Source organism: Triturus cristatus, chromosome 3_2 (genome assembly GCF_964204655.1).
Source record: "Triturus cristatus chromosome 3_2, aTriCri1.1, whole genome shotgun sequence".
NCBI lineage: Eukaryota > Metazoa > Chordata > Amphibia > Caudata > Salamandridae > Triturus > Triturus cristatus.
The window spans coordinates 1043746311-1043773024 of NC_140584.1; the positions used below are offsets into that span (position 1 = coordinate 1043746311).

At 47.2% G+C, this 26714-nt stretch overlaps 1 protein-coding gene across 1 annotated transcript in view; it reads left to right on the top strand.

Annotated features, from left to right (window-relative positions):
• HSF5 (heat shock transcription factor 5) overlaps window positions 1–24645 on the top strand; it is a 1208320-nt gene extending 1183675 nt beyond the window's left edge. Inside the window, exon 6 of the mRNA XM_085649733.1 lies at window positions 24447–24645. Coding sequence (XP_085505859.1) covers window positions 24447–24517 — 71 coding nt within the window. The 3' untranslated portion in view covers window positions 24518–24645. The remainder of the gene's footprint in view (window positions 1–24446) is intronic.
• The last annotated feature ends 2069 nt before the right edge of the window (window positions 24646–26714 follow it).

Below are 26714 nucleotides of genomic sequence, written 5' to 3' on the forward strand. Positions count from 1 at the left end.
GAAAGAGGAGCAGAACCAGATCTATTTTGGGTCTGAGAAGAGGTAAGTTGCTCTTTTTTACCTCTCTATTCCACTGAAGACTCCTTGCTCACCGATCTGTTTTTTCGGATCTCTCTAACCAGAAGGATCTTCTTCCTTCCCTTTCTTTGAGGAGGAATGAGGCCATTCCTCACTCTCTGAGTCAGGATCCCTCATAGATCTTTTCTTCTGAAGCCAAATAAGAAGCCTTCCCTTACGGTTTTTGAGGGGTTTTGAAGAAAAAGTCCAGCAATGCTCACAGTCTTTAGGCTTGTGCTCTGGATAAAGGCAATATAAGCATTCCTTATGAGGGTCCTCGGAGAAAAGCCTGGACTTTCCACAAGTCTTGCAGGGCCTGAACAGCTGTTTTTTAGACTCTGACATTCTGTAGAAAATACAGAAAATAAGCAGTAAACTCACTTTCTAGCAGCACCTCAACTGAAGAGAAGGTTGAGGAAAGAGAACTGCCAGTTGAAAGTTGAAGAGTTCAAAGTAGAAACACTGTGACTGAGCAGAGCCCAGGGAGACTCCCTAACACACAGTGCGGTAAGAAATTTGAGGTATGGTGGCTCGGCAGGGGATGGATACTCAGGGGTCTGCAATGTGATTGGCTGGGGTTTGGATGTTCTTGAATGAGGTTAACTGGTTACTAAATAATGTTGATTCTCAAGGGAGATTGTCCTTTTAGCTTATACTGCTATTTAACTGTTACCATGGGACTCCCACCATGACGACGGGAAAGATTCAAGCATGTGAATCTATAAAATATGTCCATGCTGGAGAACCACAGTGTACAAGTAAGTAACTTGTTTTTTTTATTATAAAAGGGACCCTTGTATAATGCTGAAGTGCCGCAGAGATGCAAAGAGTAGGTGCAATTGTCCCTTGTACTCCTGGAGCACTTTCTGTAATACTGCCATTGGTGCCTGGTGTTCTTTCTACCCCCACTCCACATTAGAAAGCAGGTTGGGTAAATCCCCCAGTCTATTTCCCATGGGATTTGAAAGACTGTTTGGGCTCTGATGGAGTATGCAGCCCAAACCTAGGATGGGTCAAACCCCTCACCCTGTTTACAAAAAAAACTGGCACTAGGTCTAGTGTGCTTTCAGCATCTCCCTAACCCCCAGAAAGGGCAGAATGGCAGATGGGTATGTATCCCTCAAGCAGCTCCTCTGGGGAGCGAAAAGACTTTTGGGACTTTAGAGAGTGGTGTGCAGTCCAATGCTTTCCTCCAAAACATTCTTTAAAAAAAACAGTCTCTTGTATCTAGTGTCTGCAGCCCCGGGGGAGGGCAGATTGGGGGGGTAAATCCCTCAATCTTACTCCAGGGGCCTAGAAAGACTAGACTTCAGAAGTAAAGGGTGCTGCCCAAACCCTGCGCAGGCTGGCCCCCACCCCATTCTTTTTTCTTTATAACAACAAACACAAACCTGGGTGTGCTTTCTTCCCACCTGGCAGCAGCCCGAGGTGGAGGCCTATAAAGGGAAGCCATCTGGCGTGAGGACCAGAGGGTTGCCCATCCCTATGTGTGTGGATGTGTCATTCATATTCTCTGCACACCAGTGTTGAGGATGTAAACGTCAAATCCACTGCACTAAAGGACTTGGTAAATATGTGATAAAAGTGAAGAGCAGTGTAAATGCATAGGTTGTAGCCTATTGAGCCTGGAAAATTGGCACTGGTCCTTGAAAGAATGGTATTCCATCCTGAACTGACAGTCACAGTTGCTGCAGTTCTTTTTCAGGTTCCTGTTAACAGGATCTGGAACACTAGCTCAACCTTTTCAAAACCATGGAAATCCCTTTTTACTTGACATCATTTTTTTTAAAACTAATTTTTATTTAGTTTTGGTCATAATATATACATTATACACTGCCAACCTAAATTTTTGTTGACCCCTTTAAAGTGTAAGTATATTGTTACCATTTTGGGATATTTTCAGAATGCTTTCACGTGTTTTTACTTGTCCTGCCAGTGGCAGGAAGAAGGCAGAAAGGGAACCAAATGAAGTTTGAATTGTGTGCCTAGCAGGCATACGTCGCCCAGGCAAGTGTCCCCACTATCTGAAGCCTTCTCACAGAACCCTGAGGGACAAGGAGAAAATCTACCTGCATGGACAATAAGAGAACAGACAGTGCCTGGAATCAGCTTCTGAGACGTCTAGTGAATAGATAGGCTCCCCACTACCTCAGTTGTCACCATTGACAGTGAGAACGCCAAGATTCAAAAAGGGATCTTGACATAAGGAAGACCGATATATTAGTTTGATACTGTGAAGTGTTGCTAAAATATGAATTTACCTTGAAAAAACAAAAGACAAGAAGCATTTGGCAAAACAGGAACAACTGGTTTAATTAAACGCTTTGGCCGGGAAAATTCCACAGAAACGGGTTTGAGGACTCTCAACATACATTTGTTCTGAGTGCCATTATATACAGTCTTTGGAGCATCATAAAGCAATTTAGATCTTTATTTGGAGAAAGGAATGCAGGCCTAGTCATGGGGTGTAAATCAGGCCACCTGCAGCAGGTGGTGTCTTTTGATCTATGCATGCGTGGAGCGATGTAAAAGAGCGGGTGGATCGCAATTGGGCGTTTGTTAAAGCTCACACCATGCTTGGAAGTCACGCGTCTGAGCCTCTTGCTCCGGCAAGTGGCGTGCAGTGTGATTCTCTATAGTGGCGCCCTTTTTCTAGAGACTTCGCTTGGGCTGATAATTGGCTTTAATTTTTGCATGTCATTTGGCGCTTCCCTAGATCTTCATGTAAATTGCTGTCCATAGTGTTGTGTATTAGAGGAGCCTGGAGATTTGCTCCATAGCCCTCGTGATGCTGTTGTGCTCATGTATGAAATTGAGCCTATGGGTCGTTCCCGGACGGTGTGTTATGAGGCAGCTAATCACTAGGCTGGGTAGTGGGACATTATTTCTGATTCTCTTGCACAGAGCTGTGATGAATATTTGCCGACTTCCTCCCTCCCGGTACCCTCCCACCCTTGGATCCTGGATATTTTGGGCCTGCTGCCCCTGGTCGTGGCCAGGGGGTTCTGACTGGCGATATGCTACCCTGAGAGGAGGAGGAGGCAACATTTCACTGAGGTGAGGGTCCAGTGCAAGGCCAGAACTTTGTTGAAAGTTGCCCGAAGGATTTAAGGGACTGAGAGGGCTGGTGGTTTTGGTAAACCTTTCTACCGACCGGCGCCATGCGGTGCCTTGCAATCTGTCAGACTATGCAGGTTGAATTCGGAGTTTTGGAGAGTTTTGGAGACACCATTATCCCAAGTGCGCAGGAAACCTGGCTCACAGCTCTGAAACATCACCTTGTTTTGGAACCAAAAGGGGGCCTCCATAGGCCTGGAGGCAATTAAAGGATGGAGTCCTTTCTACTTGGGGTCCGTCTTTGTGACTTGGATGAGGGGACCCGGGTTCCTGTTTTTATGCACTGGTCAGGGGAGCTGCCCTGCCCCCTCATCAGACTGCCTTCCCCCCCCCCGGGGTGTGGCCAGCAAACCCCACAGGCACCCAAATGGCAGACTCTGGCATGTATTCCTGCTCGGCACAGCATATGGCAGCCATAAGTTTCCCAAACGCAAGTAAAGACTGGAAATTCCTAATGTTGTCCTACTAATCTTCATTCTGAAATGTGTATTTAGGTGTGCGTGAAGTCTATGTTCTGCATTGAGGCTTGAATCTACTGCATATTTGAGTTTTGTGTTGGTGCGAAGGAAATTCATCTGCTGTGTTTGCGGCCCCTGTCCGTGTTGGGCTGGGTTCCCCGTCTGCTGCTGCTGTGGCCACGTGATGGGCCAACCACGTGGTCCTTGTTTCGGTGGTGTGGTAGCTAACTGTTTTTGTTATGCCTAAATTTAGGTGCATTCGGGTTGGTCTGGGATTGATTTTGTGGGGACTAGACTTCTCAATCGTTGCTTATATATGCCTTTCACCAGCATCGGTCGGCCATGAGGCCCATATTATGGCAATAGAAACACTCTCTGAGGTCTTGCTGCTGCCAGCCTCCCTGGTCTCTGTTGTTACAACTAGGTGGAAACCCTCTGGGGTTCTGTGGCGGAACTTTCTTCAAGACTGGTGACATTTGTACGCTTGCATCCAACACGGCCCTTTCATGGGTGGTCTCTTTCAATTTGTGTTGGACCAGCTTAGCAGTGCCCCATTGGGCTTGCTCCTGTTTTACACTATCCTTTTTCCTGTTTCTTTCTGTAGTAGTGTAATATCTGGGCCTGTATTTCTCGCCAGGGTTTGGTGTCTAATTCTACTACACTGTCCAGTCCTCTCTGAGTTTCAGGTGGGCATCCTCTTTTTCAGGATGTTATAGAAGAATGTGACCTGGAGGCCTCTGTCGGTCCATTGCTGTCCTGTCCCCACTGTTCCCTCGTTCTGACTAAAAAGTCAGTTACAGTCTTCCCCAGGTTTCATGCTTTCGTCCATCAGTCCTCCTACATCTGGGCAGTCAAGGAACATTTCCTTCAGGGCCATCCATATCTGGTGCGTGAAAGAATAGAATGTGGCCCATCATGCTCAGTGTTGGTCAGCGTGACTGGTGGGGTGTGGGCTCTGGTGAACATTGTGTTGGTCTATTCCCCAATGAGGCTGCTGAGCAGACTCTTTATCGCCTACTGCTAAATGTATTTCCACTTTATTTTTCTCAAAACATGAGAACCATTTTCCTGCCCCGTCCATCAATGGGGGCAGTTTAGCCCTGAGGCCTTCTTTATCCATCTGAGCCCATGCATGGCACATAGATGTTCCCTGTGGTGCACTTTTGCAGTAATGGGCACATTTTGGCTTGGAGCAGCTCATCTGGTTTCTCCCCAACGTAGCTCTGCCATCTTCTGCACCGAGTAGGGGTGAGGCTGAAATTGACTGGGCCTGCTAGTCTGGTAGCCTCCAAATCGTAGATCTAGCGGTGGGGAACCCTCTGGCTCTAAGAACTGGCGGGTTACTGTATTCTATTGCAGAAGTAAGGGGATGGCAGGCATCAGAGAGAGCACCTCGGCTCCCGTATACGGTGGAGTAGGTGCAGATGCCTTCATTGCATGTTCTGAGATGGCATTCTTAGTCTGGGCCACCTCAAAGATGGCCCACAGTTCTAGCAATGCCTCTCTTCTAGTTTTCTTTTGTCCTATATATTTGGTCCAAATGTGTGTCCTAATATATGGAGTTGAATGTTCCCCCCTCTTGCCAGGGGAACACGTATGTCTTAGTGTGTGTGTGCCATTCACAGCAGAACATATCTAATGTTTTAGCCTGCATGAGGAACATAGTTTGCATGTGAGTTAGAGGCAACTCCATGCTATGGTTGGGAACTTTTCAAGGAAATGGTATACTCTCGGGTCAAAATAATCATACATTTCTACTCTGATCATGGGGAAATATGTACACAGGATTATGCCAGCAATAACTACTTACAACAAGCTCCGCTTTCAAAGATGCATCGAAAACAAAACAACCATGCATATGAAGGGTCACAACCTGAAAGACAGTGCAATGGTTAAATTAAAAGATGTGAATTTTTAACAGCGGAATATCAGATATAGGACAGTTTGCAGGAATGGCAACTTCTTCATATATCATTAACAAGGCACAACGTTCAACATAAAACACAGTTGCAATGATTTACTAGCACCACAACATCAAGAATATCCGAAACATCAAGAATGTAACATCTGAATACTGAAATGATAAAAAAAGAGACAGAAAGAAATAAAAATCTTACTGAAATAAATGGTGACTTTGTAAAAAAGAAAATTAGGCTCCTCCTAGCGCATGCTGCTCAATGACAAGCGGAGATTCTACACGGTACACAGGACTAAGTGAGCCAGACAGTCTGCCAATATCGGCTCTGGGACAAATATAGCAACTATTTACACAAAGAAGAAAGATCAACTCTACAACCACAAACCCTTCTTGGCCAAGCACAAGCTATACCTAACATCCAGGATCCAAATTTGCCGTAACGTCCTAAATACACACCCTATTTTCACACCCAGGGGTCATGCATACCACTATGTCATGCCCAATGGTCCAAGCGAATAACACCTCTAACTTCCTGCAGATACTACCAGTGTTAAGAAACCGACAGCACTGAGAAAACCCTTTAGAGTAAAAGATAAAATTGAGATGTTGGCCCTATATCTCACCCAGGGCCTATGCGTACCTTCTGTGTTGTGCCCAGTGATCCACGTGGTGAGGCCTTGCCCCTGTATCACACCCAAATGTACTGACTGCTACGCCCAGCAGTCCAAGCGACAAACAATCTTCACCTTTCCTAGCCTGCTGACTATCGAAGAAAGGTGACCTCTGCGGGATCGCCTCCGAGGCCGCCTTGCAACTACTCAGTTTAAACACATAAAGTGGGCAATATGTCAGGTTTCTGTTTGTGGCAGGGCGCTCAGGTTACATTTTTGTTCTTCTAGTTAGTTTGCCATATGCCAAATGCTGGAACTAAGGATCAGATATAGTTTCTTACCCTCTGATGGCGGCTTCAGGATGGACCTCTGCACTGTGGATTCAGGAGAAACTTTCAATTGTTCATCTTCCTTGCTGTGCAGATGTAAATCCGTTTGGACAAGGTCCTTTTTCTTCGGGCTGCAGTCGGGCTTGAGGAACCAGTCTCTTCTGGCTGGCTAGCGAACATGTTGCTGAAATACGAATTTACCTTGGAAAAAAGAAATGACAAGAGGCGTTTGGCATAACAGGAACAGTTGGTTTAATTAAACGCTTCGGCCAGGAAACATCCACAGAAACGGGTCTGAGTACTGTCTCAACATACATTCATTCGGAGTGCCATTATATACAGTCTTTGGAGCACCATAAAGCAATTTAGATCATAATTTAGAGAAAGGAATTCAGGCCTAGTCATGTGGTGCAAATCAGGACACCTGATACAGAATGCTGGTGGGTCTCGACCTTATTTGGACACAATGAGGGCCAGTGGGTGAAGTGTCCAGATGTCGGGCATGGGGAGCACGTGATCGCTACATGTACTGTGTGTGCTGTGCGCTGAGTGGCTGAGTGTTCCTAACTTCATGTAGCATCTAACTTTATGGTGTTTTGCGAACGTGTGCATCCCTCCGGCCATATGTGCTTCATTGGGGACAACCTCCTGGGACCATTGTGGTGTTGCTGCCTATCTGTGGGACTAATCTGGGTTCTTCCTGTGCACATGTTAGTCCGACTGGTTACGTGCCACTCCATCTGAGATCTGTCAATCAATAGCCCCAAGCCTAGGTCAAAGGGTCTACCTGACCATGTGTTTCTTACTCTGGGTTGACGGGGGTCATCTCGGGAGATTACAGCAACAGTGACTTGTTCTCGTTTTTGAAGATGCATGTATCATTGCACAGATTTACATCAATATTAACAGAAGTATGATGCCAAACACCATAAGGTGGCTACTAGTTCACCGCTGAGGAACAGTTTGTCGTTAAGATGTCATTCAAATGCTTCATGATTTTGAAACCATAATCAGCGTTGAAACAGATCAATTTCAGACTATACAGCTTTACATATTTAATGACCTACTTTCTGACAAGAAAAGTAATGTCTTCTGTGGTAGAAATCACCAACATTGCATCTCTAATCTCACCCACTTTCCATCATTTTTCCGGAAGACCTTACCCAGACCCATTAGCCACACCACCTCCAGTGATTCCAACAGTTCATCTGCTTGGTACTGCGCCATTTCCATTGACTAATCCATATCCACCTCCACCTGAAGTTATTCCAGCTGCTGTTCTCCTATTGCCACACCTTAACCACTTGGGTGTTTGAGGTCGTCTAGGTGGCAAACGCTGGGAGGTAAAATGTTTGTGAATCCCCACAGATTCCGGAACTTTCACTGACAGAAATGTGAGCAAAATGTGTAAATGTGTGCTGCATCCAGACTGTGAATATGATTTTTGTTAAGCCACATTAAGATGATTGGCTTACCTAGCACGCAGTGCTGTAATGTGGGCTATGAGTGGCCAGTGATTGTTACCTCTCCTCTAGTGAGAGGAGGTGGGGAACTCCCACCTAGTATTACCTCTATACTCTGCAACTAAGGTGAGTTTGCCTGAGGACAATAGGATGTCTGAATAAGCTGACTTTGGAAACTATGAGTCGGTACATACCTGTCCTAAGTAGTGGTTTTGATGGATGGGGCATGTTATGGGTTTCCAACATGTATGGGGCCCCTGATGATGCAGACATGCATGTGTTCTTTTGCAGACTTGCAGGATATTAGGTTCCTTCCACCACAGTTCTGCTGCTAACTACCACTTCTGCAATCCCTGACACCTTCTGCATTCCTTGGAGACTTTAGTCCACTAGAAACCAAACCCATGAAAGGAGACAAGACATTCAGAGTGATCTACAGATTGGTTGTCATTCACACCTTAATTCCTTCCTGAGGTTACAACAGATTATGGTTTATGTTATGCAACTCTTCCCCAATGTGCCTGAAGTGCCGGACAGCAGTTGATGTTTTCTTGCTCACAGTTTTAGGACAATGGGTAATGCAGACCTTTTGTAGCAGCCTGGTTAGGGTTTTCTCTAAGGTGCCTTGGCAGAGTAATATTTACCTCCAATTTCCCAGGAATGCTCAAACAGTATGGCGGTGGCTTTTGGTGAGTATCCTACAAATTCCTCCATTTTCCTGAGTGCAAAATGAAGAGGTAGATACTCTGAGGAAAACCATTTGGGAAAACTACAAGTAGACCCTAAACTACGCAATGCTACATAAAGTCTTCACTGATTTGGGTATTTACATTAAGAGACCTTTGTGCTTGAGCAACAAATACCCCTCTAGGTTTCATTTAACTGTATAAATATTTCAAGTATTTACGATTGTTGATAAGTACGCTTACAGATGAATGAATATTGACGAAGACCTGTTTCCAGTACGAGTCCTTTATACATCACAATTAAACAGACCGTGTACAAGAGGGATCTACATTAAACAGCAATGTTGCTCTGTGAAGTGGTCACACAGTGCAAGTTAATATAATGATTTGAACTTACCATGAGCATTTAAATGCCTAGCCTCCAGTACCTATCCATTAGTCAACATCAAATTAGCATACCACAGAATAAGGAAGATCCTCTTAGCTCTGTGTTAGACCGAGCATCTTTCGGCGTGGTTTCCCCTGTTTTTTACTTCGACCTCCTGTTTTTGGCTATCTGCTGGACTTCATTTTTGAGCGCTTTAGGACTCTAGGCACTGACCAGTGCTAAAGGGCATGTGCTCTGTGTCATAAATGTAATGGCATTTGGTTTCTCCATGATTGGCATATTTGATTTACTAATAAGCTCCTAGTACAGTGTGCCATGGGTGCCCAGCACCTGTAAATCAAATGCTAGTGGGCCAGCAGCACCGATTGGGCCACCCACGAGAAGCCCTTCAAACCTGTCTCAGAACTGCCACTGCAGGGCCTGTGTGTAGTTTTAAACTGCCATTTCGACCTGGCAGGTTCACCTACTTGCCAGGCCCAAACCTTCCCTTTTATTACATGTAAGGCTGCCCTAAGGTCGACCCTAGGTAGCCCCTTGGGCAGGGTGCAGTGTGTTGAAAAGGTAGGACATGTGCTTTTATGTTTTCCATGTCCTGGTAGTGAAAATTTGTTTTTCACTACAGTAAGGCCTATCTCTCCAATAGGTTAGCATTGGAGCTGCCTTGTAACATCTTACGAGTGTGTCTTCCAATTGGGAAGAGATAGAAAATTGGAGTTTGGTGTCTCTGGGCTCAATTTAAAAACACATCTTTTAGTAAAGTTGGTTTTTAAATTGCAGGTTTGAAAATGCCACTTTTAGAAAGTTGGCATTTTCTTACTTAACCACTCTGTGTCTCTGCCTGTCCCTAGAATACACGTCTGGGTTGAATGACAGTTGAATGACAGTTGGACAGTTGGACTTTGTGAAGTCACTCTAGACAGTCACACACAAAGGGAGCTGAGTTGCGCCCTGCATAGTCTGATGCACCACCACTCGGCTGATGAGTATTCCTGAGCTAGAGCAGTGAGCTAGAGCAGTGGGAGGAGCTGACACTTGCACCTGAATAGGGCTGTGCCTGTCCCCATACAAAGAGCTGCTTACCTCCCTGCAGTGTGTCTGGAGCCAGGGCCAGGTAAGGCATGCTCTTGAATATTACAAAGACCTTTCTGTGAAGTCTCCCTACTTCAAAGGCTAAAATGGGTATAAGTACTGGGCCTCTGACACCATATACTCGGGACAATTCTGGAGTGACGACATTCTGCCAGGAAGTAGAGCTGCTAGGAGGGACTGCAACTTTGCTGTTTGCTTTGCTGTGTTGGCCTGCTGCTTCTTGCCTGGGAGGGAAAGGACTGGACCTTACTCTCTGCATCCTGTTTTCTAAAGTTTCACCAAGGGCTTGACTGGCTTGCCCCCTGTTGCTGAAGACTCGGGGACATCAAAGACTTCACATACATCTTGCTACCAGCACCTGGGCTCCTCTATTGTGAGTCCTGACTTGCCAAGTGGTGCCAAATCCAGTCCTGGCACTCTTAGGTGAATTTGGTGCTGCAATCACCAAACCAGCGCATCAACTGCAAGCGTCATTTCGGAACTGGCGCATCCCTTCAACATCGCCACTGTCTGCACTGGAGCCGTGGTCTCCGCTCGCAGAGTGCGCAACGCAACAACCGCAACTTACAACGCAACTCTGACTTTGCCGATGCAACACCTCCGAAGAACTGCCAGAGTCTCGAGCACTGCTTCACCGAAGTCCGTGACTCACCGCTCCAACTCCAACGCTCGGCGCAGCGCCTTCAGCCCAGCGGTTCAGCACGGACACGAAGAATCGGCACAGGGCGCATTCGACATGGACGTATGATCGACACTGAATCGCCTTCAGGAACCTGGACCCCGCACAAGCTACTGACACCTCACCTCCTCTGAGCAAAGCATCATGCTGGAGCGACAAAGCTTCACCAACCCTGCGCTGCCTTGAACTGATGCCTCACCTGCATCTGCAAAGTCTCGCTGCGCCATGCATAGTCTTTGATTTCTGATGCATCCAAGTTCTCTTCCAGGGGATCCTCATCAAAGTCATAAGCACTGAATATTCCTGCCTATGCACGGGGACCCCGGAATCTATAAAAAAAATTGTGTATGAAAATAAATATATATATATATATATATATATATATATATATATATATATATATTCACTCCTTGGATTCCCTCGATTCCTCCGTTTTTCAGCGAAAGTCACGGCACCACAGCAGGGTAAGTTTCAAAATGTATTTCTTTTGACACCATTGTGCATAAATAATATATATACATATATTATTTTTTCACACATTAATGCAGCCTCCTATAGGAAACAGCTAATCAATGTACTGAAAAACTGCTTTTGCAACTATACAATGCAGAACATAGAAAACAGGAGGACAAGCATCACTTGAACTTTCTTTAATGAGTGGAAGAAACTCAATATGCAAAACAATAGGCATTGTTCGCCCATAGGCTGCATTGAAAAACCAATAGCGTAGAAAATGAAATTAATTGTTAGCACAAAAAAATGGCACCGTGCCTTTAAGCCAGCCATGACCCCAGGCTTCCCATCATGCCTCAGGGGTGACATTTAGGTCAGTTGCTCTTTCCGGCTCCTTCAGTCAGGACCCTGAAGTTTTGAACTTTGACTATTTATGTCAATAATTTCCTCTTTAATTACCTGGTTTTACCTTTCACTCAACATTTTTCATCTTGTAAAGTAAGGTACTACCATTTTTCTGACACAACATGCCTTCTCTTTTTGATCCTTGTCCCTCCTGTGGCAAGAAGAAGGCAAAAACTGACACACACTCTGTGTGTATACTCTGTCTTCCTGAGTCTTACTCCTCTGAGGCTTGCCAACACTGTAAAAAGCTCTCGAGGTGTACTCTCAAGGAGAGAAAATTCATCTCTGTGGCTTCTCAGAGAAACCATAATCTACTTCAAGAGGAAGATCTCTGGTGAGGCATAAGAAAAAGAGGTCCAGATCGACATCAAGAAGTAAGGTTCCGATCTGTTCTCCTTCAGTGTCTGGATTGGCGTCGAAAATGCCTCCGGGGGTGAAGAAATGAGTGTCCCCGTCGACAGCATCGGAGCACCACGTGACATCGAAGACTACACTGAAAACGGCAAGTTCAACGTTGATTCATAGCCATCATTCACAGGTGTCAGATCAGCCTCCTCCATTGTGATCAACACGGCGGGTTCAGCGTCGAGGAGTCCGTCCCCATTAGCATTGAATCAACGTTCAACATCGAGGCACAGGTCTCTGTCGGTGTCGGCTCATAGATGTTCGATGTCGATACGAGCCTCTGTCGACGTCAGCCCGGCGTCGGTTGACGTCGAGGCCTCGATCTGCGCTGCAACCTTCTTGACGTCGGTCAGCATCCAGGAGACTTTCACTGTCATCGACTCACCGCACAACATCAAGACATCGGTCTCTGTCGGTGATTTCACGACCGACGTCGAGGCATTCACCGTCGAGGGCTAAAACACAGCCGGTGCACCACTTTCCGTCGGTGACCTCTCTCACAATGTTGAGAGTTCAATCACCATCAGTGGTTCAAGGAGCAGTGACTCCACGCTCGACGTCAAGGCATTTGCCCCAGTTGATGTCAACTAAGGTCAAGACGCACAGCGTCGTCGACTTCGAGGTCACCGGAGGTTATCGTGCCAACATCGGACAGCTCAGCTTCATCTCCTGAGCGTTCCTGTCCACAGGTGACAGAGCCTCCTGTACAACCAGAGACAAGGGTGCAACCATCACCCTCTGCATCTTTCGCCTAGATGGATGTTGTCACTGCATCATTGGCAGAAATCTACAACCGGTCAAGAATGAGAACAGAATTACTCCAGCCCCCTACACAGGTCACCAGTGGCTCGGTTGGTACAGACAGTAGCTCTCTCTCCAACCACTCCCTCGAGGGGCTCAAGATCATGCCCGAACAGCGACAACTTCCACAAGGAGGTTCGCAACACGTGGTCATAAGAGAAGACGCAGATCACATGCATGGTCTTGTTCCTTGACTCAGACCTACCTTAACAGACAGTCCACCTTTGAGGATCTCTCCAGTGGATGATGTCAGTAACTTCCAAGACGTACTTTCCAGAGGGGCAACAAAATTGAACATTGATATGCCTACCCCTCAAACCTCTTCCTCTGTGATTTTTAAAATATTGCATCAAAGATCAGCGGCTAGACTTTTATTGCCTTTGGTACCTGGGCTTCTGCAGCCTATCATGGACATGTTCCTCACACCAGCAACACTCAATACCGCACCAGTAAGAAACTTGAAAAAGTACAGGCCTCCAGAAGAGGATCCACTATTCCTTAGAGCTGATCAACCTCCGGACTCTGTCATCATTTGGGCGGCTAAAAAGACGCACGCAGTGGCCTCCTCCTCAACAGTACCTCCAGATAAGGAAAGTGGAGCACAGGACTCTTGGAGAAGAAAAGTATGTAGTACTTCGGCTTCCATGTTGAAGGTTTCCAGTGCCTCAGCTGTCTTGGGGTGCTATGATATGTCCCTGTGGGACTTTTTAGAAAAATGTAAGGAAAAACTTCCCAAGGAGGATCGCAGGGATTTTGAGCAGGTGTTGCAAGAAAGAGGTTTGGTAGCTAGTCAGATTATTAGGGCTGCAGCTGATGGAGCAACCCTGCCTGCTCATTCTTATGCACATGGGATCTGTGCCAGACGTTCATCCTGGCTTCGGTTTACTGCACTAAAGCCCGAAGCACAGCAGCGAATCCTGAATCTCCCTTTCTCAGGAACTTCCTTATTCGGTACACACACACAGATGATGAAATGGCCAGAATGAAGACGGAGCTAGACACCTTGAAGGCGGTAGGCCTTAAAAAGAAAAGGGAATTCCGGCGCAGATACTGGCCATACAACCACCGGCCATTCCATCAGAGGGTTCAAACCCCTCATTGGCAGAGGCACCAACAGCAGCAGCACCACCCCAGAACCCAATATCAGGGACGTCGCACCCCCAGGGGGAGAGGGGCCCCACTCCAATCTACCATCTCGGCAAAAACTCCCATCAAAACAATGAACACTCACTTCCCCATCGCTGTTTCAGACTCCAGTACGGGGAAGCATAGCCAACCACCTGGAAAAGTGACGCAACATCACAAAAGATCAATGGGTGTCAAGTACGTTGCAGAATGGGTATTCTCTAGGTTTTCGTCATCCGTCACCGGCGATCACTCCAGTGAAAGCAGTGTGCCACCAGCTGCAAGTACTACAGCAGGTAGTATCCTCTCTCCTACGAACATCAGCCATTGAGGAAGTTCCTGTATCTTAACGAGGTCAAGGAGTATACTCAAGGTATTTTCTGGTGAGAAAGAAAGGTCAAAAGTCAGAATTCAGACCTAGCCTGGATCTGCACACTCAACAAATCCATCCGGAAGGAAAAGTTTTGCATGTTGGCTCTCCATCAAATATATCCTCATCTCTAGCAAGAGGACTGGATTTGTTCGATAGATCTGCAAGATGCATACTTTCTCGCCCCACTCAATCGATTTCACGAGAAGTTCCTGGACTTTTGGGGGGATCCAAGCATTGCCAGTTCAGAGTTCTTCCTTTCCGGTTGAAGTCAGCTCCCCGAGTGTTTACCAAATGCATGGCAGTAGTAGCAGCTGCTCTACGGCACCAGGGAATGTTTGTTTACCCTTACCTCTAAAGGGTCCATCTCTCCAGTGTTTGAGGACCCACCACCAACAATGTCTAGCCCTTTGCCAACGGCTGGGCCTTCATGTCAATTTCGAGAAGTCAGTTCAACATCTTACTCAAAGAATCCACTATCTGGGTGCGACAATAGACTCCGCAATAGGAAAAGTGTTTCCTTCAGAGGAGAGACCATCACCTATCACTCTGAAATGCAAGCAGATCCTTCGCACTACCTTTCCTTTGGTCCAACAGGTTGCCTCTCTCCTAGGGTCGATGGCATCCTGCATCTTTCTCGTCCCTGACGACAGGCTGAGGATGCGTCCTTTACTGGAGGACAAGTGGGATCAACAGACTGCTCGATGGGATGACAAGATTCATCTGTCACAAGCGGCCAAATCATCTATCCCATGGTGGATGCGACAGAAAAACCTCTTGATGGGAGTTCCATTCCATCAGTCTCCTCCGACGCAATCTCTAATCACAGATGCTTCCCTCCAGGGTTGGGGAGCGTACATCGGGTCCCTCCAATCTCAAGGTTGGCCATAGAACAGATGTATCTGAAAGAAACATGTTCGTTATAGATCACCTTCGAATTACCGCCAGGATCCGGAAAGTTTTTTTTACTCAGCAGTGCCTCTGCACGTCGGAAGGTGGCGTCGGTCAGCGCCACGCCAGTTGTTAACGTCATGGTCGCAGGCATGACGTCACGGTAGCTACTTCGATGCCGCCGTTGCGCGCTGACGTCAGTTCTTTCTTTTTCTGCGCCAGCCAGTGCAGATCCCGAGAGAGCGGTACCTCCAGTCACTTTTTGACTGACTTTCTTTTTCTCGACTTTTGTCAACGTCCTTTTTGAGTCTCCGAATCCTGGTGCACGAGGGATTCCCAGTTTCAAGGCATGCGGCTCCTGTCCCCGACTGATGTCGGTTACAGATCTGCACCGCGTGTGCCTCTTTTGCCTGGAGCGCGACCACGACCCCAAGTCGTGCTACGACTGTCGGTCGATGGCGCCAAAGGCTTTGCGGGAGTGGTCCCAAAAGCTGCTTGAGCGCCGGCGGTCAGCTTCGCACCGTTCGAGGTCCCGGTTGCAGATCCATCACCACTCATCCAAGTCATCAAAGTCTTCGCACTCCGGGTCGGGTAAATTGAAGCACAAAAAGAAGTCGAAGAAGCATCGTCGCTCTTCGACTTCTCCCCATCGGTCGTCTGACGCGACGAGGGATGTGGGCGGTGCCCCTCCCGCTACTCCGTGCGCAGAGCCTGAAGAGTCGACTCCGGGCGTCCCTTCCTTTCCGGGACCCGGTGCCACTCCTTAACTTCGATAAGTTTTACGAAGCGATGCATGTCATTTTTGGGTGGCCTGAACCCACCGGCGTGTCTTCGGTCCCTATGGACTCGGTTGGGGGGGGGGGGGCCTGGGCCTTCTCCGCCATTGGCTCCGGCCACGGCGCTGCAGGCTCCCCTTGGATCCAGGCCTGAATCCGGATCGGTGCCGGTTGACCTCATTACCCCTCCACCGGCGCCGCTTCCTCCGGCACCGCAGCCGCAGCTGACGCCGGTCGTGGACCCAGATCTGGACCGGGGTTTTTGTGCCCCTGTACACTACTGGGGTCCCTTTTTGGCCAGATTAGCAACCTGAGGAGGACTTGGAGGGGTCAGGTGACCCTTTAACTGATCAGATGGGATCTGAGCAGGACTGGAGAGAGAAACTGGGGGATGCCAGTGGTCTTGATACATCTCCTGACCTTGGCATGTTGTCTCCTCCTACCGTGGCTACGGAGGAGGGAGAGTCGTACTCGGTGGTGTTGCGTAGGGCGGCCGAGGCCCTCAACCTTGAGCTTCCTACAATGGCAGTCAGGACTAACCTCCTGACAGAGGTGCTTCAGCCAGCAGCGAACTCTTCGGAACCCCTGCTGCCGTTTAATGAGGCCCTTACCGACGTCCTTTTGGGCACGTGGTCCAGGCTCAACACGGGGCTCCCGTGGATAGGATAATTGCTGCCGCCCGGCTCCAGGCGACCCCACTTTCCTCTCCCAACCCCCCACCCCAGAGAGCTTGTTGGTCCAAGCCTCCACTTCCAAGAGCGCATACCCTACCGCCCCACCGGAATGGGAATCCAAGAAGCTGGACCATCTTGGGAAGAAAATGTTCTCTTCCGCCAGCTTGGGTCGGCGGTCGGTAAACACCGCTTCTCTATTGGGCCGTTATTCCCACTCTGTGTAGGATAAGGTTGCGCAGGGGATGCCTCAGTATCCGGAGGAAGCCCCGGACAGTGCTCTCCGAGGCTGTCGCCGCTGGGAGGGATACGGCTAAGTTTACCATCCGTTGTGGGCTGGATACTGCCGACTCTCTAGGCAGGACGATTTCCACGTATGTAGCCCTTCGTCACGCCTGGATGAGATCAACTGGCTTTTTGGGTGAATGTCCAGAACACCTTGATGGACATGTCCTTTGATGGCGTTCGCTTTTTTGGCGAAAAAGCAGACAATGCTCTAGAGCGTTTCAAGGACTCATGGGCTACGGCCAAGTCCTTGGGCCTCTCTAGCTGCCAAGCGCAGTCTGCTTTTCACCCCTTTTGTGGCTACGGAAGGGGTGCCCCACTATGTCCCGCCCAGAGCCACAGGCCGCAGCAAGTTTCCCAATAAATGCGGCCAGGGACATGGGAACCAAAGGCGTGATTCAGGGGGTCAGCAGGCGGGCCAGTCCACCAACCCACCCTCTGCAGCAGCCTCCAAACCCTCCTAGTCCAACCTTTTGGGCTCATCAAACACCAGTGGGCGGCAGGATTCGCCATCACCTCCCCCACTGGCGCACCATCACCTCGGACAGGTGGATTTTGCAAATAGTCTGAAAGGGATACTCCCTCCCCTTCGAGGCTACTCCTCCCGCCATGCCACCTCAATACCACCGCATGTCGGAGGTTTCCCTGGCACTTCTCCAACAGGAAGTTTTGGCTCTCTTGGCCAAGGGAGCCATTGAGCGCGTTCATGCCCCAGAAGTAGGTCGTGGTTACTATTCCAACTACTTTCTGGTTCCAAAGAAGGTCAAGGGCCTGTGTCCTATCTTGGACCTCAAGAACGTCAACCACTTCCTCCGGAAGGAGAAGTTCAAGATGTTGACGCTGGCTCAGGTCTTGTCTACCCTCGACCCTGGAGACTGGATGGTAGCGTTGGACTTGCAGGACGCTTATTTTCACATCTCCGTCCTGCCGGCCCACCAACGTTACCTGCGGTTCATGTTAGGCCACAAGCATTTTCAGTTTACCGTGCTCCCCTTTGAACTTACCAGCGTCCCTCGGGTTTTCACGAAATTGATAGCGGTGGTCGCAGCTCATCTGCGCAGATCAGGGGTTCCGGTCTTACCCTATCTCGACGACTGGCTGTTGAAGGCGGGCTCGCCCCAGGCAGTCGTCTCCCACCTCCAGACTACGGCCGACCTCCTGCATTCGCTGGGGTTCTCCATCAATGTGCCAAAGTCACACATGATTCCCTCTCAGAAGCTCCTCTTCTTTGGAGCGGTTCTGGACACGGTGCGGTTTTGGGTTTCTCCTCTCTAACAGCGAGCCCGGGATATTCGGGCTATGATTCCGATCTTTCAGCCTCTAGCCTGTGTTTAGGTCTGAATGACCATGAGGCTGCTAAGCCTCATGGCCTCCTGCATCCTGCTGGTCGATCATGCCAAGTGGCATATGCGGGCTCTGCAGTGGGACCTGAAGTTACAGTGGGCGCAGCATCAGGGGAATCTGTCCAATTCCAGATCTCAGAGGGCACTGCTCGACAGTTGCAGTGGTGGCTCACGAACCAGGATTGGTTCAATGGCAGATCCCTCTCCCTTCCCCAACCAGAGCACAAGGTGGTGACGGATGCATCCCTTCTAGGATGGGGCGGCCACATTGGAGAGGCAGAGATCAGAGGCCTCTGGTCTCCGGTGTAGTCTGGGCTCCACATCAACCTTCTGGAGCTTCGGGCGATTCGTCTTGCACTCAAGGCATTCCTTCCCTCTGTACGGGAAAGAGTAGTGCAGGTGTTCACGGACAACACCACCGCCATGTGGTACTGCAACAAACAGGTCAGGGTGGGGTTGTGGACCCTATGTCAGAAGACCCTCCGGCTCCTGGACATGGCTGGAACATCAGGGCATATCCCTGGTGGTTCAACACCTGGCAGGTTCCCTGAATTCCAGGGCAGACGAACCTAGCTGCAGGTGCATGATGGATAACGAATGGCGTCTTCATTCGGAGGTGGTGCAAGGTCTCTTTCAACAGTGGGGAGAGCCTTGGTTAGATCTATTCGCCACCAAAAAGAACGCACAATGTCAGCAATTCTGCGCATTGGAATTTCCAAGGCGGCACTCGCTGGGCGACACTTTTCGACGAGAGTGGATTTGCGGTCTGTTGTACGCCTTTCTGCCTATACCACTTCTGCCCTGAGTGCTGAAGAAGCTCGGGCCCAAATCATTCTTGTGACTCCAGATTGGGCACGAAGAGTCTGGTATCCCAAGCTGCTCAACATGGCCATTGATCCTCCGATCAGACTGCCTCTTCAGGAGGATCTTCTGTCGCAGTAACGGTCCTCCACTCGAACCTGCCTTGCCTCCACCTCCTTGCGTGGAGATTGAGCGGCGGCAGTTGACGTCTTTCGACCTGCCTCCCGAAATTTGCGATGTAATCTTGGCAGCCAGGCGTTCCTCCACTAAGACGGTATACCCCTGCCGGTGGAACAAGTTTGTGACATGGTGCACAGCAAAGGCTGTGGATCTCCTTTCTGCCCCTCTTTCTGAAGTTCTCTTGTTCCTTCCTTCTTTTACTTTAGCCCAGCAGGGCCCTGCTCTGGGCACTATTAAAGGCTATCTTTCGGCCATCTCTGACTTTCTTCGGCTTCCCGATCTGCCTTCTCTTTTCAAGTCCCTGGCTGTTAATTGTTTCTTGAAAGGCATGACTCATCTTTCCTCCAATCCCTTCGTTATGCCTCAGTGGGACTTGAATCTTGTTTTAACCTATTTAATGTGTGCTCCCTTTGAGCTGCTTCACAACTGTCCTTTAAGACGCCCAACTCTTACGACTGCATTCCTGGTGGCCATCACATCTGCCAGAAGAGTGAGTAAGCTCCAGGCTCTTTCCTCCAAACATCCGTTCCTGTCTGTCCATCCGCACAAGGTGGTTCTCAGGACCCGTCCATCCTTCCGTCCTAAAGTTGTCACTGCCTTTCACATCGGGCAGACCATTACTTTGCCCACCTTCTTTCTGCCTCTGCATCCTTCGAAAGAGGAAGAGAGGCTCCACCGTCTGTACCCAAAACGTGCCCTGTCTTTCTATCTGGACCGCACAAAACCGTTTCGGGTGGATGACCAACTCTTTGTTGGCTACGTGGGTGCAAAGAAAGGTTGGGCTGTACACAAGTGAACCATTTCTTGATGGGTCGTTTTGTGTATTAAAGCATGCTATTCTCTGGCTAAAAAGGAGCCTCCAGTGGGGCTACGTGCCCATTCCACCAGGGAGACGGCAGCCTCTACTGTCCTGGGAAGAGGAGTTCCTCTACATGACATCTGTCAGGCAGCTACGTGGGCATCACTGCAGAAGTTTACAAAACACTACTGTCTGGACAGCCAAGTCCGGAGAGACGGCTTCTTTAGCCATTCTGTTCTCCAGGACTTTTTGGTGTGATCTTGGTTCGCAGACCCACTGCCAGGGTTGGTATTGCTGGGGTATCTATTCCAAGGTAATGAATCTATAACTAATGTGTTTCTTTCAGATGAACAAGTTACTTACCTTCGGTAACGATATATCTGTAAGAAACATTAGTTAGTTATAGATTCCTTAACGCCCCATCCTCCCCGTTCTGTGAACTGATTTCTACAGTTAAGGATATCCTTTCAGGGCCCTAGTTTTGTGAACCAGTGGTCAGTGTCTTGCATGGCTCTGCGTTTCTGGCGTGGAAAGTCGTGTACAGAACTGACGTCAGCGCGCGAGGGCGGTGTCGAATTAGCTACCGTGACGTCATCCCGGCGACCACGACGTCAACGACGGATGCAGAGCCGACCGACACCACCTAGCGACGCTCAGAGGTACTGCTGACGAAAAGCTTTCTGGATCCAGTCTGACGCCTGGGGTAATTCTAAGGTAAGGAATCTATAACTAACTAATGTGTCTTACAGATAAATCGTTATCGAAGGTAAGTAACCCGTTCATCACATCCACCTGCTGGAGCTACGGGCCATGCATCTAACCCTCAAGGCTTTTCTTCCCTGCATTCACACCAGCTCCATATTAATCCAGACGGACTATACGACCACCATGTACTATCTAAACAAACAAGGAGGGACTTGATTGCGCTCTCTGTTCTTGGAGGCTCAAGCACTCTGACATTGGCTCTTAGCAAGGAAACTGTCTTACAGCAATACACTTGCCAGGGGAGCAGAATTCTCAAGCAGATTCCCTCAGTCGTACTTCGACGATCAACAAGACTGGGTTCTACATGACCAAGTTGTGGAAGGAATATTTCGTGAATGGGGTCGTCCAAGCATCAACCTCCTTACGGACGATACAAACAAAAAATGCTGCGACTTCGCCTCAAGGTTCTACCGGCCAGGGCCGAGAGGGAATGCCCTTTTGATCAACTGGTCAGGGGACTTTGTATACGCTTTTCCCCCTCTTCCTCTCATCTTGAAGGTCATAACCAAGTTCCCCCGACTCCAAAGTGAGGATGATTCTGATTGCACCAGACTGGCCACGACAGTGGTGGCACCCGGACCTTCTGCATCTTTCGGAGTGCCCACACAGGAGATTGCTGTGCTGACTGGACCTGCTGTCCAAGATGAACGGGAGCATTCATCACCACAACCTTCCCTCGCTGAACTTGGCAGCATGGCTCCTGAGGCCCTCCAGTATGGACACTTAGGACTTCCTCAGGGCTGCATGCCCATTTTGAAAGAAGCTAGAAGGCCTTCTACAAGGCACTTGTATGCGTTTAAATGGAAATGGTTTTATTTGTGGTGTGTACAGAATAGTTTTCATCCTACCAAGGGGCAAGAGGATGTAATTGTACATTATCTTCTCCAATTAGCCAAGTCAGGTCTAAAATTCACTTCCATAAAGGTACACCTTGTGGCCATCACGGCATGCAGATGGTCACCTTCTCAACCTTCTTTCTTTCAACTTCAAGTGGTCAAGGATTTCCTGCAAGGGTTAAAGAAGGTTTACTCTCCAATCCAACCTCCTTCACATCCCTGGGAGCTAAATCTGCTTCTTTCCAAGCTCATGGGTCCCCCTTTTGAGCCTATCCACAAAGCATTCCTCCAACACCCTACATGGAAGACCCCTTTCTTGGTAGCAATCACTTCCGCTCGCAAAGTGAGCGATATCCATGTGCTCTGTTATAATGAACCATACAAGGTTTTTTTACCACAACAGAGTCGGTCTGAGGATTCAGCCCTCCGTCCTTCCGAAGATGGTGTCGGACTTCCACGTGAACCAATCCATCTTACTGCCTACCTTTTTTTTTCTAATCCCTCTACACCAGCTGAGAGGTCTCTAGACCTGAAAAGGGTCTTGAAATTCTACTTAGACAAGTCTACAACTATTAGAAAATCTGATCAACTGTTTGTAAACTATGGTTCCATCAGAACAGGTTTCCCAGCCTCTAAGCATTACATCTCCAGATGGATAGTGTCCTGTATCAAGCGGTCTTATCAGTTAGCACAGAGGCCACTTTTTTCTACTCCAAAGTCTCATTCCACTAGAGGGAAGGCAGCTACAGCAGCTTTTCTGCACAATGTACCGATTTCTGAGATCTTCAAGGCAGCCACTTGGAAATCGATACATACATTCACAAGACACTATTGTCTCGACTCGGCTACCAGAGTAGACACTCAAGTAGGCCAGGCCTCCTTGAAAATTTAGTTTAATGCTAAAATCAGCTAGGATTGTTTTTTGGGTTGCCTCTCATTTGTCTGCAAGTGGAGGATGGGCTTGCTATTCGATTCAGTGCTTATGACTATTGATGAGGATCCCCTGGAAGAGAAGGATAAGTTACTGACCTGTAATCCTAGTTCTCTTCCAGGGGTATCCTCATCAAAGTCATGAGCAACCCACCCGCCTCCTCCCCGGGCAAATGAGATCTTTTTCATATCTTTGAAACCTGACTCTCGGGTTCCCTGCAAAGAACAATTGACCTAACTGTCACCCCTGAGGCATGATGGGAAGCTGGGGGTCACGGCTGCCTTAAAGGCACGGTGGCAGTTTTTTGGTGCTAACAATTGCTTCCATTTTTTTATGCTATTGGTTTTTCAATGCAGCCTATGGGCTAACAATGCCTGCCGTTTTGCAGATTGAGTTTCTTCTAGTCATTAAAGCGAGTTCAAGTGATACTTGTCCTCCTGTTTTCTATGTTCTGCATTATGTATGGCTGCAAAAGCAGTTTTTCAGTACAATGATTAGCTGTTTCCTATAGTAAGCTGCATTGATGTGTGAAACAATTATATTTGTGTGTGTATATATATATATATCTGTATATTACGTTTTCAAATATAATTTTTTTCATGGGCAGGAATATTCAGTGCTTATTACTTTGATGAGGATGCCCCTGGAAGAGAACTAGGATTACAGGTAAGTAATTTATCCTTACTGTACGGGTATCTGCGTGATTCTGTGTATCTGTCCACACTCCATCGCGGTCAGACTGAACTTTTGGATTTGTCCCAGTCACGTGCGACCAAATAGCCCTAGTTTGAGCTATAAACTTCTAAATACTGCATTTTTTTTGTATCTTTAAAAATGTATATCTTTATATGTGTATGTGGGATTTTTATCATGTTGCTCTTGTTTTACTCGGGTAAATATTGCCTATTTTTCTAAACTGGTGTGGAGTACTTTTGTGGTGTTTTCACTGTGTTACTGTGTGTGCACAAATACTTCACACATTGCCTCTAGGGCTAAGCCTGACTGCTCTGCGCCAAGCTACCGGGGGGGCACAGGTTATTTTTGGTGTATAGCTTACTTACCCTGACTAGGATAGCGGGTCCCTTCTTGGACAGGGTGCATACTTCTGACAACTAGAGGCCCCATTTCTAACACTATGGAAGGGAGCCAACATTGACTTTTATATTTTCTAAAAAGTGCTCCACAATCCTCCACACTGGCAGGACTATTTTTTCGGCATTCATCTTGAGGGTGTGAGTACTCAATACTGTCATTTCAATGGAGCTCTCTTTCAAGGAGAACTCGGATACAAGAAAGTAACTTTTCCTTGTACCCATGTGTGTTAGGCTGATCTAGTCTCTGACCTTAAAAGGTTAATCACCACTTTTGTGGCCCTACATAGGAGAAAGTTCATTTCTGCCAGCATAATTATTCGTTCACCTGTTGAGGTCTTATTTTGCTTCAGACCTCATAAGCGTGGCTCTGCTCTTGTGGGCTAGTAGGTTGGATCAGCATGTTAGCTAATTAGCATGAGTATTGTTCTTTTTGTCTGGGATGGGCTTTGCCATTCTAGTTCATTGAGGGCCTTGCTTATCAAGCTGGTATGAGCTCTGCTCTTAATTTCTTTCTTGGGAAGGGTACTGTTATTCACAGTTTAGATGGTTGGTGTATTCTCTTTGTCTCTCCTCTATTCTTATGCATTACATTGGTTATGAGTAGGAGTTGTCTGGTACCCAGGTCGTGATGATGTCCCTTTTGCTATTGTATAATTGTCCTCTATAACAGGTGTTTATTTTACCCTTATGTAACGCATTAATGGTCCATTGTCTTCCCAGATCTCCATCTACTTGTGGACGTAGCGTGCAAGCAGGAGCATTTTCCAAAGGAAGAGGAGCTAGGAGAGTGAGGTTTGATGAAGAAACCTGAAGCCTTGTAGTTCCACCTCCCCCCACTGGGTGGGGCAAAAGCAATATACGCTTGTGTGCATATCACATGTACAACTGCTGTGATTTGTTTTCCATTTATGTTTTTCTTTCTATATCATTTTGTTTCATTTTAAAAATTCACCTCTGCCTTGTTTAACTTTATCTGTGCAGGTGAGTGATAGAATTGTCAAACTCTGGAAGCATCCAGTGGCTTAGATGTTTCCATGGAATTATCACTTGTTGCTAGCAGATTCTATGAAAACATTTCACAGAGAAAGCAGTCCTTGTTTGCCTGTAAATATGAATCTTTCCAACAGACCTTTTTTCACAGGGGCCCCCCTCGAACATGTGAGTGGTATACCTTGGTTACTCCTTTTCAAACAGTTAGGGAAACATTTCTCGGTTAAAGAGTCAAACCTCTTTGGATTGGAGATTGCCATCATGACGAAAAGATCCATGTCTGCATAAAACGTCGACACCCCAGTATTTATGTTCCATTTTCCCCACTAAACATAACCAGAACTATCAATAACTCTGCAGTGGCCACTGTATGTTTTGCTTTTGTACACATTTTCATGTAATTACATTCAGTATTTTGATTTGAGTGGTACACTCATTCTCCTGGTTTGAGTGATAAAATGTAATGTAAAGGCATACTCCATTTCTTAGAGCTATTTATTTCTCGTGTATTATATACAATACATTTGAGCTTTTTCAGTAGAATGATATATTTAAGAGCGCTGATGTTTCAAGTGCTGTTTATTTATGTGAAATGTACTATATTTTGTCCAAATGAAGGCTTCATTTGATTCGGGCAGGCACAGTGTTACTTATGCGTCCTTTTCAGACCAGAATGGAGGGCAAGTTTAGTACAGGAAGATCTATAGTGCTCCGATACTCTTTTGCAGGATTCAGTTACTCCGGCTGCAGACCCATAAAATGACCTCACCAGTACTGCACTTGCCGTTCCATAAACTGTGGTACATGCCACTCATTTCAGGACCTGTTTCTTCAATAGAGCGTAACGCATGTATTTCAAGGTGGCCTTCACTTGACTATACAATCTGAGACATACATAGTCATTCGAAGACTTTTAATTGGAGAACTCATGTTTTTTGCAATAGGGGTGCAGTGTCCATTACTCCTATCGCGTAGTCTCTACCAGGCCATTAAACCGCCGTGCTCTGAATATCGTACATGTTGCATGTAAGATTTTTGGGGCATTCAGATCTTATGTGTTTTCTGTAGAGTACCCTTATTTTTTAGGTGAATCATATTAATGTTTAAGACTCATCTTACTACAGAGTCTGGGAGACACTCTAGATTCGCAAAACAGTGTAAACAAAGTACATGATATGTCTATTGCTCACAGGCTTCGTTAGAGCTTAGAATATGTGCTTAGCCTATAGGATATTTGTCTTTTGGCAGAGCCACGCAGCGTTTGAGACATTGTGATAATATTAGAGCCTTTGGATATAGGATTTCAAGTTTTAAGATACCTGATACAAAGTTTTTACAGCACAGACATGTCATATATGCGATTGTACTTAAATATTGAGGCCCATTTAAAAATTTCCGAAGAGTTAGGAATATTCCCCTGTGGGTATGTATTCCCCCTTTCTGTAACAATTCTCAAATTAATGAAACATGAACTCCAATGTCATTGTTTTGGAAAGGTCTACATACAGATGAACGTATGGCTTTACTGCCTCAGACATTTGTCACCATCCCCACTCACCGAAGGTGTTTTAAGGGAGTGAATATGGAAAGTCTTATTATAATGGAGGCCAACGAAGAAGGTGGGTGGAGGGAGGGTTGGCTCAAACTGTCAGAATTGGGGTACCGATTGAACACATAGACCTGCCTTGGTCACAGCTTTCATTTAAACTTTTTAGGATTGTGCTATTTACAACTTAAATTTGATAACAATAAACTGTGACTACTGAACCAGCTTACTGTTTCACTATTTTCTTGTGCGTCACAACCGTGGTTGACTTTAACTTTACACTCTATAGGTATACCCCCTAAATGTCTGTTTATTTGTGTGTCGATCAGCACAACTACATTCATGGAATTTCTTATTGATCCGGGTGACTTGGCATCTTATGTACCAAGTAAAGCTCATTTAACCACCTGTATGTCCTTTGATCAGAATGTGACTCTTTCTTTGTTAATCTT